Source organism: Talpa occidentalis, unplaced genomic scaffold, assembly GCF_014898055.3.
Source record: "Talpa occidentalis isolate TD23 unplaced genomic scaffold, MPIMG_talOcc4v2.1 talOcc4.6, whole genome shotgun sequence".
NCBI lineage: Eukaryota > Metazoa > Chordata > Mammalia > Eulipotyphla > Talpidae > Talpa > Talpa occidentalis.
In genome coordinates, this window is record NW_023604972.1 from 105,876,399 (window position 1) to 105,893,157 (window position 16,759).

General features: G+C 35.8%; 1 protein-coding gene across 7 annotated transcripts in view; it reads right to left on the reverse strand.

The window, feature by feature from the left end:
• The window catches only part of SKIC3 (SKI3 subunit of superkiller complex), an 82,046-nt gene that overhangs the window by 14,266 nt on the left and 51,021 nt on the right, over window positions 1–16,759 (reverse strand). For all 7 annotated transcript variants that reach the window (XR_008549385.1, XM_037530506.2, XM_054688454.1 and 4 more), the window contains 6 exons: window positions 16,349–16,402; window positions 15,825–15,936; window positions 12,366–12,494; window positions 10,885–11,006; window positions 9,128–9,286; window positions 6,843–6,995 (listed from right to left, as the gene is read on the reverse strand). Coding sequence is in view for 6 of the 7 variants with exons in the window: in XM_037530506.2 (XP_037386403.1) it covers window positions 6,843–6,995; window positions 9,128–9,286; window positions 10,885–11,006; window positions 12,366–12,494; window positions 15,825–15,936; window positions 16,349–16,402 (729 nt within the window). In the remaining variant the exon portion in view is untranslated. The remainder of the gene's footprint in view (window positions 1–6,842; window positions 6,996–9,127; window positions 9,287–10,884; window positions 11,007–12,365; window positions 12,495–15,824; window positions 15,937–16,348; window positions 16,403–16,759) is intronic.

A 16,759-nucleotide genomic window follows, 5' to 3' on the forward strand; every position in this document is an offset into this window, starting at 1 on the left:
CCAGAGGAGCCAGAGGTGAGCTGGGAAGTTCGCCCACGCCAGGCCCCTTCAGGCCAGCAGTCCGAGGCCAGAGGGGGAGCAGGCACCCACAGGCCAGGGCAGATCTGGTGTGTGGGAGAGTGCGTCTGTCTCCAAAGCGCCATTTTAGAACAGAGACCTTTCCTCAATAAAGACTGCTTGAATCTGGCAGAAGGCTCCCAGAGGAGCCAGAGGGAGAAGGTTCCCTGAACAGTCAGAGGTGAGCTGAAAGCCCCTGCAAGCCCGGTCCCACCTGGCAGGAAGTTGGAGCCCAGAGGAGGATCCAGAGATTTGGAACCCAGAGTGCAATCCAGCTGCCCCACCTCCAGGGAAGTCTGTGGGACTTCAAGACGCACCTTTATAACTAAACACAGAAGGAGGAGAGATTCTGTGACAGTGACCATTAACATACTCAAAGTACCACTGCCCCACTAGACTTCTGCATAACAGTTTTTGACTCATTTGGATTGCCAGTTTCTGAAACTCCCGAAAGAACACACCAAAAAGATGCCAGCCAGTACCAGCGGCACAGTGTCCCAATGCATAAGGCAAATTATAAGACAGGCAGCAGGGAAAAGAAAAACTACAGGCAAAGTAGCAACACCTCAGAAAAAAGACACATTACAAAGAAAAAAAACCACCCACCAGCTTGCAACTAAGGTGACTTGGAAGAACTTCCGCGCCTTCCAGAAAAAGAATTTAAAAGTGCTGTGATGAAAAAACTAATGGAAGTCATTAAGGAAAAGAACGCTCAGAAGAATGAAATCGAGTCCCTAAAGAGGAAATGAAGGAAATGGAGGAGATCAAAGGATTAACAGAAGAACTAAAGAATGCTGGAAAAAGCAGTGATAACAGAATAGAGGGAATGGAAGAATGAATAAGCACTCTCGAAGACACAGAAATAAAAAGAACCAAAACAGAAAAGGAAAGAGAAGTATGAATGAAAAAGATCGAAGAAAAACTTCGGGAACTATCTGACTCCATGAGGAAAGGAAATATAAGAGTTACAGGAATCCCAGAAGGAGAGGAGAGAGACCTAGAAACAGAGAAAATATTCAAGGAAATAATTGAAGAGAACTTCCCAAACATTAAGAAGGAGCTAAAAATTGATATACAAGAAGCAAGAAGAACACCAAACTTCCATGATGAAAGGAAAAATACAGCAAGACACATAATAGTAAAGCTCCCAAGAATCCAGGACAAGGAAAAAATAATGAAGCTGAAAAGAGGGAAGAAACAGATAATATACAAAGGAAAAGCAATCAAACTGACATCAGACTTCTCCAAAGAAACACTATGGACAAGGCGAGAATGGAGAGACAGTCAACAGACTTCAAGACAAAAGATGCCAAGCAAGAATACTCTATCCTGCAAAGCTTTCCTTCCTCTATGAAGAAAGAATAAGGACCTTCCCAGACAAACAGAGACTCTGGAATTTCATTATGACAGAACCCCAACTCCAAAAAATACTACAAGGAGTCCTAAAGCCAGTACCTCAGATGGACAAATAACAATGAAAGAAGGCCAAAAAAAAAAAGTTATTAAAAGAATAGATAAATAAAATCAAAGGAAAGACAAACACAATGGCAAATAGAGATGCTAACATATCAATATTAACTCTAAATGTAAATGGACTAAACTCTTCAACAAAAAGACACAGAGTTGCAGGCTGGATTAAGAAACACAACCCAGGACCTCTCCAGTGGCGCAGCGATTGAGCACCGGGTTGCGAAGCTGCCCACAGCCTCTGCAGCACTGGTTCGATCCCCGGCTGCTCCCCAGCCACCGGGGGAGGGTCCCACATGGCTCGCAGACCTCTCCTGCCGCCCACTGCTCCTCTCAGCAGTGTACTTTGGTCCTTCTGCCTGCTCTGCTCCCCGCTTCTCTCACCCACCCGCACTTCTGACTGTACCCAGTGCTTGTATAAATAAATAAATAAATCTTTAAAAAAAAACCCAAAGAAACAAAACCCAACCTTTTGCTGTCTCCAGGAAACACATTTAGCTACAAAAGATAAAAACAGACTCAAAGGATTGAAAACAATCCTACAAGCAAATGGACCAAAAAAGAAAGCAGGAACAGCTATACTTATATCATATAAAACAGATTTCAAACTCAAAAAGGCAAAAAGAGACCCCAACAGTCACTCAGTCACTACATTATGATTAAGGGGACAATACTTCAAGAAGAAATAACACTCATTAACATATGCTCACCAAACGAAGGAGCACCAAAATATATCAGACAACTATTGTCATCTCTGAAAACAGACATCAGAGAAAACACATACATAGTAGGAGACTTCAACACACTACTATCAGCAATGGATAGATCAACGAGACAAAAAATAAGTAAAGACACTAAAGCTCTAAATAAGGATCTAGAGCGCTTGGGTTTAACAGACATCTATAGAACACTAAACCCAAAAAAATCTGAGTACACATTTTTCTCAAGCACACACAGATCATTCTCCAGGATCGATCACATACTGGGACACAAGACAAACATCAACAGATACACCAAGATTGAAATCATACCAACCATCTTTTCTGAACATGAAGGCATCAAAATAGAAATAAACCATAAAAAGAAGGCAAGGAACTCTCCTATCTCATGGAGATTGAAACCCACACTACTAGAAGACCACTGGACTAAAGAGGAGATCAAAGAAGAAAAGAAAAAATTCTCTGAATTAAATGACAAGGAGGACACCAATTTCCTAAATGTATGGGATGCAGCAAAAGCAGTAATAAGAGGAAAATATATAGCAATAGAGGTTCATATCAAGAAACAAGAAAGAGGGCCTCCCTGGTGGCGCAGCGGTTGAGCGCTGGGTTGCGAAGCTGCCCGCAGCCTCTGCAGCGCCAGTTCGATCCCTGGCTGCTCCCGAGCCACCAAAGGAGGGTCCCACATGGCACACAGATCTCTCCTGCCGCCCGCTGCTCCCCTCAGCATTGTACTTCGGTCCTTCTGCCTGCTCTGCTCCCCACTCTGGCTCTGGTGAATTCTCTCACCCTCCCGTGCTTCTGGTGTACCCAGTGCTTGTATGCATAAATAAATAAATAAATCTTTAAAAAAAAATAAAAAGGAAAAAGAAATAAATAAAATAAAAACTAAAAAAACAATCCCCCCCAAAAAAAATCAATGAAACCGAGAGCTGGTTCTTTGAAAAAATAAATAAAATAGACAAACCCCTAGCCAGGCTCACAAAGAAAAAAAATGGAGAAAGCACAAATAAACAGGATCACAAATGAAAGAGGAGAAATCACAACAGACACAGCAGAAATCAAAAGAATAATCAGAAACTACTATGAACAGTTATATGGAAACAAGTTCAACAATCTAGAGGAGATGGACAAATTCCTACAACTCTACAATCACCCAAAGCTAGATAAAGAAGAAATAGAACACCTAAACAGACCAATTACAAGCAGTGAAATTGAAATGGTAATCAAAAACCTTCCCCAAAACAAAAGCCCAGGACCTGATGGGTTTACAAATGAATTCTACCAAACGTTCAGAGACAAATTGGTGCCTATCCTTCACAAACTCTTCCAAAAAATTGAGAAGGAAGAGATAATACCAAACACGTTCTATGAAGACAACATTACACTAATACCAAAACCAAACAGGGACAAGACAAAAAAAGAAAACTACAGGCCAATCTTGCTAATGAACACTGATGCAAAAATCCTCAATAAAATTTTAGCTATCAGAATCCAATAATGCATCCATAAGATAATTCACCACGACCAAGTAGGATTCATTCCAGGGACACAAGGATGGTTCAACATCTGAAAATCAATCAACGTTATCCAACACATCAACAAAAAGAAATATAAAAACCATATGACAATATCAATAGATGCCAAGAAAGCTTTCAACAAAGTGCAACACCCATTCATGACAAAAGCCCTTGAAATTCTTGGGCTACAAGAAACATACCTCAACATCATAAAGGCCATATATGACAAGCCAACAGCCAGTATCATTCTCAATGGTGAAAAGCTGAAAGCATTTCCATTAAGATCTGGAACAAGACAAGGATGTCCACTCTCACCACTGCTTTTCTATATAATACTGGAAGTCCTAGCCAGAGCAATAAGACAAGAGAAAGACATACAAGGAATCCAAATAGGAAAAGAAGAAGTCAAACTATCACTATTTGCAGACAATATTATAATATACATAGAGAAGCCCAAAAACTCTACAGAAAAACTAATTCAACTAATCAATCAGTTCAGTAAAGTGGAAGGATACAAAATCAACATGCAAAAGTCAGTAGCCTTCCTATACACAAACAATAAACCTGATGAAGAAGAAATCAAAAACCCATCCCTTTTATTATCGAAACAAAAAAAATCAAATACTTGGGAATAAATCTAACAAAAGAGGTAAAGGACTTATACAAAGAAAACTATAAAACACTGTTAAAAGAAATAGAAGAAGACACAAAGAAATGGAAAGACATCCCCTGCTCATGGATTGGAAGAATAAACATTATTAAAATGGCCATCCTAATAAAAGCAATCTACAGATTCAATGCTATTCCAATTAAAATTTCAATGTCATTCTTCAAAGAAATAGAACAATTATTGATAAAATTCATATGGAATCACCAAAAACCCCGAATAGCCAAAGCTCTCCTGAAAAAAAGAAGGGAATGGAGGCATCACTCTCCCAGACTTCAAACTATACTGCAAAGCCATAATCATCAAAACTGCATGGTATTAGAACAAGAACAGACACAAAGACCAATGGAATCGAATAGAAAATCGAGAAATAAACCCACAGATTTATGGTCAACTAATCTTTGACAAAGAGCAAAGAATATGCATTGGAGCAAAGAAAGTTTGTTCAATAAATGGTGCTGGGAAAACTGGGTCGCTAAATGCAAAAGAATGAAGCTTCACTACTACCTAACACCATGCACAAAAACCAACTCAAAATGGATTATAGAACTAGACATAAGACTCGAAACCATAAAATACATAGAAGGAAATATAGGCGAAACACTACATGATATGCATATCAAAGACATCTTTACAGACACATCACCCAAAGCAGTGATAGTGAAGGCAAAGATAAACAGCTGGGACTACATCAAATTAAAGAGCTTCTGCACAGCAAAAGAGACAATAACAAAAACAAAGAGAAACCCCACCGACTGGGAGAACATTTTTGCACACAACACTAATGATAAAGGACTGATCACAAAAATCTACAAAGAGCTGATGAGACTCAACAAAAACAAAGAAAATAATCCAGTCAAAAAATGGGCAGAAGAGCTTAAAAGAAACTTCTCTGAAGAGGAAATGCAAATGGCCAACAGACATATGAAAAAATGTTCAACATCACTTGTAATCAGGGAAATGCTAATCAAAACTACCATGAGATACCATCTTACACCAGTGAGAATGGCACATATTAAAAAAACTAGCAACAACAAATGTTGGCGAGGTTGCGGAGAAAAAGGAACTCTCCTGCACCGTTGGTGGGAGTGCAAACTGGTCCAACCACTATGGAGAGCTGTGTGGAGATTTCTTGACCTACTAAACATAGAGCTTCCATATGATCCAGCAATTCCACTCCTAGGTATTTACCCAAAGGACACAGAAACATCAATTCCAAAGAGCACCTGCACCTCTATGTTTATAGCAGCACTATTTACAATAGCTAAGCTTTGGAAACAACCTAAATGCCCAAAAATAGATGACTGGATCAAGAAGATGTGGTACATATACACCATGGAATATTACTCAGCATTCAAAAAAGATAAACACATGCAATTTGCAGCAACATGGATGGCGCTGGAAGGGATCATGCTCAGCGAAATAAGCCAGAAAGAAAAAGAAATATACTGGATGGTCTCACTCATAGCAGGAATCTAGAAAACCTAAATAAGGGACCAGGAAAAAGAATAACTATAAGAAAGAAAATATCAAAATCAGCAAACAACTATGAACCAGAGACACTCTATGGGGCGTGGGGGGCAGGAAAAAGAAGGATTGGGGTAAAAATAAGGGGGTTGTAATTGTATGGGGAATATAAAAATAAAATTTAAATAAAAGAAAAAAAGAAAAAAGGAAAAAGTCTTCTCACCATCTCTTAAAGACCCCCGGTGCTTTTCTGCAAAGTAACAGCCATCGAATATCTTTCATATCTTTTTATCTTTCTATAAGCCTATAAGAGTATGTACATGCAAACACACATACACAGGATGTATTTAGAGACATATGTTCTCTCAAATATATACCACGCATACACTCAAATAGGAAATCATGACACACTGTTGGAAAGTTTGACTTCCCCAACCCCCGCCACACACACCCACTTAAACATTTATCTTGAAGACTTTTCCACATTAGCATAAAGACCTCTAGATTAATATACCTAATGTGGTATAAAAAAACAGCATAGTAAGTCAAAACTTACTAGAAATTCCTCTTACAGAATGTCAAATTTTACTAAGAAATTACTAAAATGTAAATTTTTGGCATCTTTGTCACAGATGAGACAGATGAGAGGCTGGACTATTTCCTACTGAAATCATCAAAAAGCAAAAATGTCTATTTTGCCATAATTCAACTTTCTTAATTGCAACCTTTGTTTTCCTACTTCCAAATACTGACAATATTCTGCTGGAGTCCATGGGCTTATGTTACTCTAATGTCAATCAATAGGCCAAATAGAGACTATTAAGATAGGCCATACTAGAAGATAATGAAACAATAAGACCACCAGATACTGCCATGTAACAAGCTTTCGTCTTAAAGAAAAACAAAATAATAAGTTTTCATGATCATAATTAAACATTATCTTACCATGCAGACTTCTAATGCAAGCAGTGCTAGTTTCAGCAGACTTGAGAGCTTCCCACTCCAACTGCCCTGCTGGGATGCTACTTGCAGGCTTTTTCGATAGCACATCTCTGCAGCACCCATCATTCCTTGGGACTGATATATGTGTGCAAGCCACTGAAGAACAGAAAGAACCCAAAAGATTTTAGTTTAGTTAATGGCCTGGTACTCTACTTTCAAAAATTTCAATAAACTTTGATGAAGCCAAAATATTTACTAGTAATTTTTGTGCCCCAAAGTAACCAGGTGCGAAGGAATACTCCATTTACATGAAGCTTAACAAAGTATTGTGCCCTTGATATAAAATATGAAACCATCAATATACAGTCGACCTTAGAATTAAAGTATCTGAACTCTCATATGGCAAATGAGAAGAAAAGCACTTTTCTTCAAGGATTATAGTGAAATGGAGGCTTACTTTGCAATAGCAGCAACACAAAGATGATAAAATAAAATCTCAAAAGAAATTGTAGTAAAATAAGCTGCTGTAAAGTCTACAGTAAAAAGTCTCTGTGATGTTTTCTCTGGGGCACAGAAGAAAGTACAATGTGTTTGTATTTTAACATCAATTTAAGAATAAAGCAAACAGGGCCTCCCCTGGTGATGCAGCGGTTGAACGCTGGGCTGCGAAGCTGCCCGCAGCCTCTGTAGCGCCGGTTCGATCCCCGGCCACTGGCGAGGGTCCCACATCGCACGCAGACCTCTCCTGCCGTGCCCACTGCTCCCCTCAGCAGTGTTTTTCATCAGTCTGCCTGTTCTGTTCCCCACTCTGCCTCTGGTGAATTCTCTCACCCTCCCGCGCTTCTGACTATACCCAGTGCTTGTATAAATAAATAAATAAACAAATAAATAAATAAATAAATAAATAAGAATCTTAAAAAACCCTAAATGTTTAAAAAAAAAAAGAATAAAGCAAACAGTGATCACTATGTGTTTTATACAGCTAAAAGGAGTCTACTGATTTTGGCATCTATCTGAAAATAACTAGTTCTAAAAGCACTAAAAGCCCAAGAGTAACTTGGATATAGCTCACCTGTTAAGTAGCTAAGAAAAAACTAAATACAACAGATGCTTGAATAGCACTGTTTCATTCAAGGTGGCTGCATTACAATGTTGATGAGGAAAAAAACAAAACAATTTCTGCCAGGAGACAATATGTGGAGTTTTCAATGCTCTCCCCATGTCGGCTGGGCTTTCCCTAGGTACCACAGTTTCCTTCCACATCCCAAAGATATGCACGTGAGGTTCACTAGCATATCGAACTGTCCCAGTGGGAGTGAGTGTGGGTGTAGGGGTGTAAGCACACATCCGGTCCAGGGTTGGTTCCCACCTTCCATCCTGAGCTGCTACTGGGATAGACTCCAGCACCCTTGGCTCTGAACTGAAATAAGCAGGTTGGGGACTGAATGGATACAAACTATTGTCTAATATTAGAAGTGCTTCAGGTGTTTATTTAGAAATTTGGTGATGTTTTTGTGATTAGAAATACATTCTAAGGAATTTAACTAGTTTGTATATCAACTAATCTATGGCAAAATTGGTTTTGTTAAAGAGTTTTACTTAAAGTTGCAGTTTCAAAGAATTTATTGATGATATTAAGTGAGCACTTATTATAGATCCCCTCTCCCTCAAAAGATAGAGTTAAACATCATTATGATAACTTTATTATAAAATGTTGTAACTCTTACAACAACCCCATGTAAAAGACAGTGTTTTCAGCTTTGTTTTAAATTGAGGAAATGTATAATCAACAAAAAGAAAGTTTTGAGCATGACAGCTGCAAATCCTAAATTAGTATTTAACTTCCTTAGTTCCTCTAATCACAACAGCTTTTAAATCTTGAAAACAAGGGCCTCCCTGGTGGTGCAAGGGGTTAAGACACAACCTGTGAAGCTCTCCACAGCCACTGCAGCATGAGTTTCATTCCCGGCCAGGGAGCTACCCACATAGCGCAGCAGACCTCTCCTGACTCGCTCGCTGCTCCCCTCAGCAGTGTATTTCAGTCAATGTGCCTGTACTGTTCCCCACTCTGTCTCTGGTGAATTCTCTCACCACCCCCCACACTGCACCTCTGGCCTATACCCCAGTTCTTGTATGCATAAATAAATAAATATTTTTTAAAAATCTTGAAAATGAGACATATGGTGAGTTTTAAGGCAAGACAAATAAAAATGAAGCATATCCTTCACCTAATCTAATGTTATCAAGTGTTTTCATTTAAGACCCATATTAGAAAGGAGAGGATTTACCTGCCAAGCTGGAACAGAAGTTGAGTTGGACATTACTGTTTTTTGTAGTTCTTCAAGCACAGCATCTGGGAGAGGCTTTTGTGACTCCAGGAGTGCTTTACACTGAACTTGTCTCAAAAGTAAGATAACAGCTGGCTGATCAGGATTACTTTTTAAATTCTAAAAATTAAACCCCAAATAAAAATATATCAGACAGGTTCTTAAATTGAGCTATTCTCCATGTTAGGAAAAAAAGTGGCATTTAACCTTTTCTTATTAAAAAATAAACAACCACAATGGTAAAATCAATAAAACTGAACATCTTAGAAATAAGAAACTCTATGTTTACATAATCTTTAAAATCAGTAATGCTATTATTGTTGTTTATAAGTCATTTATTTTAAATTTAATATAGTCATTTGACAAGTGATATTTTTTAAAAATTCAGGTTTTAAACAGAAACAACTGAACTAAGGAAATGTAAAATTAATAGTGAAGGCCAACACTTCCTTTTTGGAAGAAGACCATACTCTATCACAGGGAAGAGTTAACTTTTTTTCCTTTCTCAACCTCTTAACAGATATTCATTGTACATTCTTACTCTAGACAGACTTACAGACTTCTTACATATTGGAAGTAAGTGAAATGACCCATTCACCTACCTCCCCGAGCTATTACTTTTGCCCTAAAGCATGCTGAGACATACATAAATGTGTTGTGTCTGTATACACACAAACATACATACATATATATATATATATGTATATCCTTCTATACATATATGAGGAAGAAATCAAAGAAAGTTCTCTAAACAAGTTCTTCCACTATTATTTTAAATAGAGCCATATGCTGCCTAATTTTCATCAGCAACAACAGACTACATATACAACTGTAGTCTCAACAGTCTATACCATAAACCCTAGGTATGCAGAAGGCTGTGCCATATAAGTTTGTGTGATTACACCCTATGCTAGACACAAAACAACAGAATCACCTAAAAACACATTTCTCAGAACATATCAGTCATTCAGGCATGAATGACTATATTTCTTTCTTTATTACTTGCCCTTCAATACATACTTATCAGATTTTTTACTAATTATGTCATCATCTTAAATATATTTATTTCTAAAATGATAGCTTTCTTCTAAGTAAGAGACTAGGACAAAATGATATAGTTCATAAAAATATCCCATATTCTGATAGACAACACAGCAGTTGTGTTGTCTAAACATTCTACTAAACATTCACTGTATAATATTATATATAATTATATATAATAGCTATAATTCACTGTGTATTATTATTTTTAACTTAGATGAAAATTCAGTATTTTGAAAATATTTATGGAAAACATGACATTCTCTAAGGAGAAATCAGAAATTAAAGGAAAAAAAACTGCCTCCCTAATGGTACCAAAATGGATCTACTAGGAGTGTGAGCTCTAGAGTCAGACAAATGTGAGTTGAAATAGCAATTCTATCACTTTCTAGCTCTGAACTCCTGTGCAAATTACTTACCCTTTCTAAGGGTTTTAGTTTTCTCATTTGTAAAAATGGGAATAATAATAAATATCTATGTCATAGAATTGTGAAATTCAAATACAAACTGCAACAGTAGTGATTGGCTTGTAGTAAGTACTCAATAAATGCTGGGCATGATCATATCACCATCATCATCTCTACCACGAGCTCTAAAAATAATGTGCACTCTATTTTTGAAGTAATTTTCCAAATAGGAGAAGAATCCATGAATCTTAATGCTCAATTCTATAATACCTTGGTGCAGAGGGCTTCAGCTTCTGATATCCTTCCTGTGTCTGTTAGACCAGTGACAGCTTGGGAGAGAGACCATTTTTCTAGAGATTGGTTGTAATTTTCAAAGGATTCTTTGTCTTTAACTGAAAACAAAAATGCAGTGTTACTTTGCTCTGCACTTTACAATGTGCTTTAAGAGGAGTAATTACTTACTAAAAAGTATTAGAATTAATTGTCTCATGAATACATAGCTTTTTGGAACTCACATCTACTACTAGAATGCCATAAACTATGTTCACATGACAAAAGTTTCTGAAAAGTTTGATGGTAGGAATATTTATGGTTGAATAACTTAAGATTTTATATACTTGTGTATTACATCAAAAATCGTATCTACAGTAAAATTAATTCATTGAAAAAATTAAAGATTTATTATGTTAGTAACATACTATTAACTGAACATATTCAAGTTATACATTTTGATGAATTGTGAACCATTAAGATAATGAAGATATTCATCATCATCAAAAAATTTCTCCTTTGTAATCACTTCTGTTCCCAATTCAGTTCTCTGACCCTCTGTTCCCAGGCAACCTCAAGTTGTTCCCAGTCACAATATATCAGTTTGCACTTTCTAAAATTTCATATAAATAGAACCATAAAGTATAAATGCATTGTCTGGCATTTTTCACGTCTGTTCACAGGGTATATTATATTCATTTTCAATTTTTTAAAGCAACTTTGCATTCCTAGAATAAACCCTACTTGATCATGATTAATTATCTTTTTTATGTGTTGTTAGATAGAATTGCTAAAGTTTTGTTATGAATTTTGCAGCTATGTTCATGAGTGATGCCAGTCTATACTTTCTTGTTCTTGTTTTTGGTAGCAGGGTAATGTTGGTCTTACAGAAGAAGTTAGGAAGTATTGCCAGTTTTTCAATTTTCTGAGAAAAGTTCATACAGAACTAGCATTATTTCTCCATTAACATTTGGTAGAATTCACCAGGGAAGTCATTCTTTTTTTATTTAAAATGGTAACCATTGTTTTATTTATTTGTTTGTTGGTTTATACTGAGGTAACATTGGTCCACAACACTGTGTATGATTTAGAGTACAGGATCACCATTTTAAAGAGATGTATGTCATTTGTGGATATGGTTTTACTGGTTTATTTTTTTCTCCTCACTGTGGGAGGTATTTTTCTGTTTCTTTAGTGACTATTACAATTTAACCGGATATCAGACATTGTCAATACTACCTCATTGAATGCCGGGTAATTTTGTATTATTATAAGTGATCTTGAACCTTATTTTATATGCATTTAAGTTTCTTGGAACTCATTTTGAGTTTTTCAAGGCCTGTTTTTAAGCTATTAGATGAGACCATAACAGCATTCATTGTAGGGCTAATATACTTCTTGCAATATACTACCTTTTGGCAATATACTTCTAAGTTCTTTACCCTAAATTTATAATGTATAAAATGCTTCTTTAAACTTACTTGAAGCAGAAACAGCAGATAACAGTGCTAAGTACAAATCCATCCTCTTTGGTTGAGTGTTGTTCACTAAAGCCAGCTTATCATCAGCATGACAAGCTGCCATTAGCCCGGCCCAGACAGCAGGATCACCTATACATAGGGAATAGAGTTAGCAATCTAGTTAATATCAACATGTTGCTTAAAAATTCCCAAAAAATGAGAATAAGAGTTTACAAATTTAAAAAAAAAAAAATGAACTGTATCTCTAGGAATATTCCACTTTCCTAAAGGAAAACTAAATACTTGTCTTCAGAAGACACATTATTATATTCACCTTTCAAATTTTGCCATCTTTTTCAGACACTTCAGAGGATAAGAAATATCCCATTAAGTTCTTCATTGGCAAGTTAGCTTAGGCATCTGAGTACTGTGCTATCATGGAAAGGTTATTATATATTCCCTTTCACTGGACAACAACAAATCTCAGACACTCATCCATTCATCTTCACCCTCAATCAATCCCTGTTTTAAAAATTCAGTTATAAGAACAGCAAGATAACACAACTTTTCAGTTTTTCAAAAACCTGAATCAAAGGTAGAGCTTAAGACAAAGATTGTCCTGTGAAGACAAGACAAAATATTGCATTTTACCTTTCTGAATAGTCAAACATGAAAGTCACTTTATCATTTTAAGTAAAGCAATTATATCATTGTACATGCTGCCATTCCTTTGCTATTTCATTCCTTCCTTCAGACCTTGATAACAGTTGAGGGGTGGGAATGCTGACAGTAGTTGAAAATGTAACTAGAAAAAAATTTTGCATGTAGACTACTCTTTTGGAAAAAGTTAGTTATGGAAAGCAGCTTTTGAGAATGTGGAACTTAGTTTTTTTTTAATTTGGTCTTTTATAAATCATAATTACTTCAATTATTTTAGTCCTATCACACTTAAAAAGCAAATGGATAATTTAAAATCCCATGAGGGGGGCCTCCCTGGTGGCACAGCAGGTTGAATGCAGCACTGTGAAGTTGTCCGCAGCCTCTGCACCATGGGTTCAATTCCCGGCTGGCCAGGGAGATACCCACATGGCGCAGCAGACCTCTCCTGCCTCGCCCGCTACTCCCCTCAGCAGTGTCTTATGTCCATCTGCCTGTTCTGCATCCTGCTCTGTCTCTGGTGAATTCTCTCACCCTCCTGCGCCTCTGGCCCATACCCCAGTTCTTGTATAAATAAATAAATCTTAAAAAATAAAATAAATAAAAAATAAAATCCCATAAGGGGGTGCCATTTAAACATTTTAGCTTTAGCGTAATATTTTTTCCTTATCTAACTACCCTATTTAAGAATACATCTATCAAAAGTCTGAAATATATATATACTTCATTTATAAATGACCATTATTTCATTTATATATATATTTCATTTATAAATGACCATTATTCTTGGTAAGAGTATGTATAAGAATCATTAAAAGTCTTATGCAGATCAAAAACACTTATGAAATAATTAAATATATACCTCCATATTTGAAAATAATTTCTGCTCCAGAAAATGATCACCTTACTTTTAGTATAAGATATAATCAAATTCCAGAATAAGGAAATAAGGACCACTTTTATAATTCATGATGAGACCTGATTACTATAAAATAAAAGGCACAAGACTGAGTTTTAGATCTTAGAGTCTTGGTCTCCATACTTGGGACTCCAATACTTGAGTCTTAGAAAAGGGTTTCTGGTCTAACAATGCCACTAATAAAATGTGTGGTATTTTTACTTTGGGACTCATTCGTCTATAAGATAAGGCAAATGAGCAAGATGATAGCTGAGGTGCCATCAGGTCTAAAATCCTAAAGTAGACTAAATTTCTGAATATTGACTTACTTTTAAGATTAAATGATGAACATCTTTAGGAATTTTAAGGGTATTCTACATTTTAAATATTGGGAGGGAAGATGGATATTAGCTTTCAGCAATTTCTTCTATCACTATTCAGAAGAATTGCTATGTTCATAAACTCATTCATAGATAATCAGCAACTCATATTCCCTATGAAACTAAGTAATAATATAATTATGTATATATCATAAAGCTACAAATGTAAAAATTTCTATATCTAGTTTGCTAAAAACACTGGATCTTATATAACACTAATTAGTAGAAATTGGTTTCCTTTCCATCTAAATCTGAATTCTTGATATGTATTTAAATTTCTGAGAAGATTCCTTAGAGTATCATCTGTCAAAACTGTACTTTGTTCAACTAAAGCCCTGCAAGACTACATGCTACTACACATAACTACAATTGTATTTATTCTCATTGAACTCCAGCAAGTCTCAAACAGGCACTCATCTTGTCACTTGAGCCGTGTTTTAAGCAATTTATATGCCTCTGCTTTCTTGAGTATGTTTTCCTCTAGGGAATATGGGTAAATCAAAGATCACTAAAGAAGACCTTGTCTGGGCAGTCTCCCTTTTCCAAAGTTCATGCCATTTATACAATCAAAGACAAATAGATCTATCACTCTACTTAAGAATTCTCATTCTAATTCTATACTTGCTGGAGAATATCTTCAAAAATTAGAAACCCACCCAATGTATAACAGAGACTAATCTAAATGTTTAGAGTCTCTCTTTGCACTACTTCAATAATGAAAAAAAGAATAAACAACAGGATCTTGGTCTGTTTTATGAAATCATCTCTGAAATGTCGGGTATTTTGCAATTTGTTAGGATCTTTATAACTTATTGTGAAGATAACACTGAACATGTTGTTTGTACAATTTGTTTGCCAACAGTAACTGGGAAAAAGCAGTAACATTCTGATCTAATAAATGTTTGAAGTACTCTGGGAAAACAAATCATTTAATACTCTATTTCATATTAAAAATTATATTATGTGAAAATCAACCTCATAGTCCTACATTGCTGGACATTGCCATCTTCTAAAACATTTCACCAACAGTGGTAGTAGAAGCATGCTGATGCAGTCATAGGCAATTTCTCACTATCTTTTGTGCTCAGTGGTAGAAAATGACACAGCTGGTCAGAACTAAGAAGAGCTATGTCAGGTGAGGCTATCAACTTGACATTTCTAAGTTACCACAGAAGACATTATTTCTACTCTTCAAGAAGCTAACCACAATAAAAATAACTAATATATTTATTAAGCAGCTAAGTGATTACAGGTAAACTTCATTAAACCAGATTGGTGGAAATCACATATAAAAATACTTCCTGAAAATACATGATTCAAATTTTCAGATAATAGGTAATAAAGTTATCTTTAAGCAGATATTCCCCATAGCCTTCTTAAATGGTTGATCACATCTTACCAGCAGCCAAATACAGAGAATCAAATAATAATATCTTAAAATATTTTTCTAAACTTCTAAACTTATTTTACGAAACTATATACTCTGTTCCCCTAAGTCACAAATGCAAAATTGAGAGAACTTCAGTCAATAAAATGGATATTCACCTGGAGAAAGAAGAGCTGCTTTCTGAATGGTCTTTAGTGCAGTATTTTTTTTATCTTCTGTTGAACTGCTTCCCATGGCCAACTGATTTACTGCAGTGTAAACTAATGCCTTCTACATAGAGAAAAGAAGGGTGTTAAGTAACTCTTGTTATAGCTCCATGGCTTTTTTTTTGCAATGAGTAATGTTAATTTATTTTATTTGAAGTAACATTGATTTATGACACTGTTTATGATTGAGTGGTATAGGATGGGATCTCTTGAGATGTATATTACCACACCACTCCCACCATCAATGTACCCATAGTTTACCACCGGAATACACCGGGCCTTTTCTAAACACTGCTTTCACCACACTTCACCCCCTCTAATAGTCTCAATTTTAGTTTGAGCTTCAAAAGACTTTCATAAAAGAAAAATATTGATTATGACATGCCCCTAAAATTAGAAATAAAAATTATTTTATTTCTTCATCAATATTATTATTTAACAAATAGGACATTTTTTGTGTGCTGGAGTAAACTAACCTTTCCATGATTTGAGTCTAGAACATGAGCCACATTTCCAGCGACAGCACCTCCCTATAATAGAAAATAATTAGTTAGATAAATGTGTAAATTTTCATGAAATACAAATTAAGATTGATAAAAATCTTTCCATTAAATATTTAAAAGATAGTTCTATCACCTTTACAACTTCTAAACTCCTTAAACACCAATATAATAATGCTTTAAATGATCAGTTTAATATTTCTATAAACTATAAATCTTTTCTACTATAATCATTTCAACTCTGCCATTTCAAAATACTCTAAAGCCCAAAAGTTATTTAATTTTACAATTGCACTAAAATAAGTATACCCATTTCCTAACAATATGAAAGACAGACTGAAAGAAAAAGGAAAATCACAAAATTAACATGGTTTTACTGCATGAAAA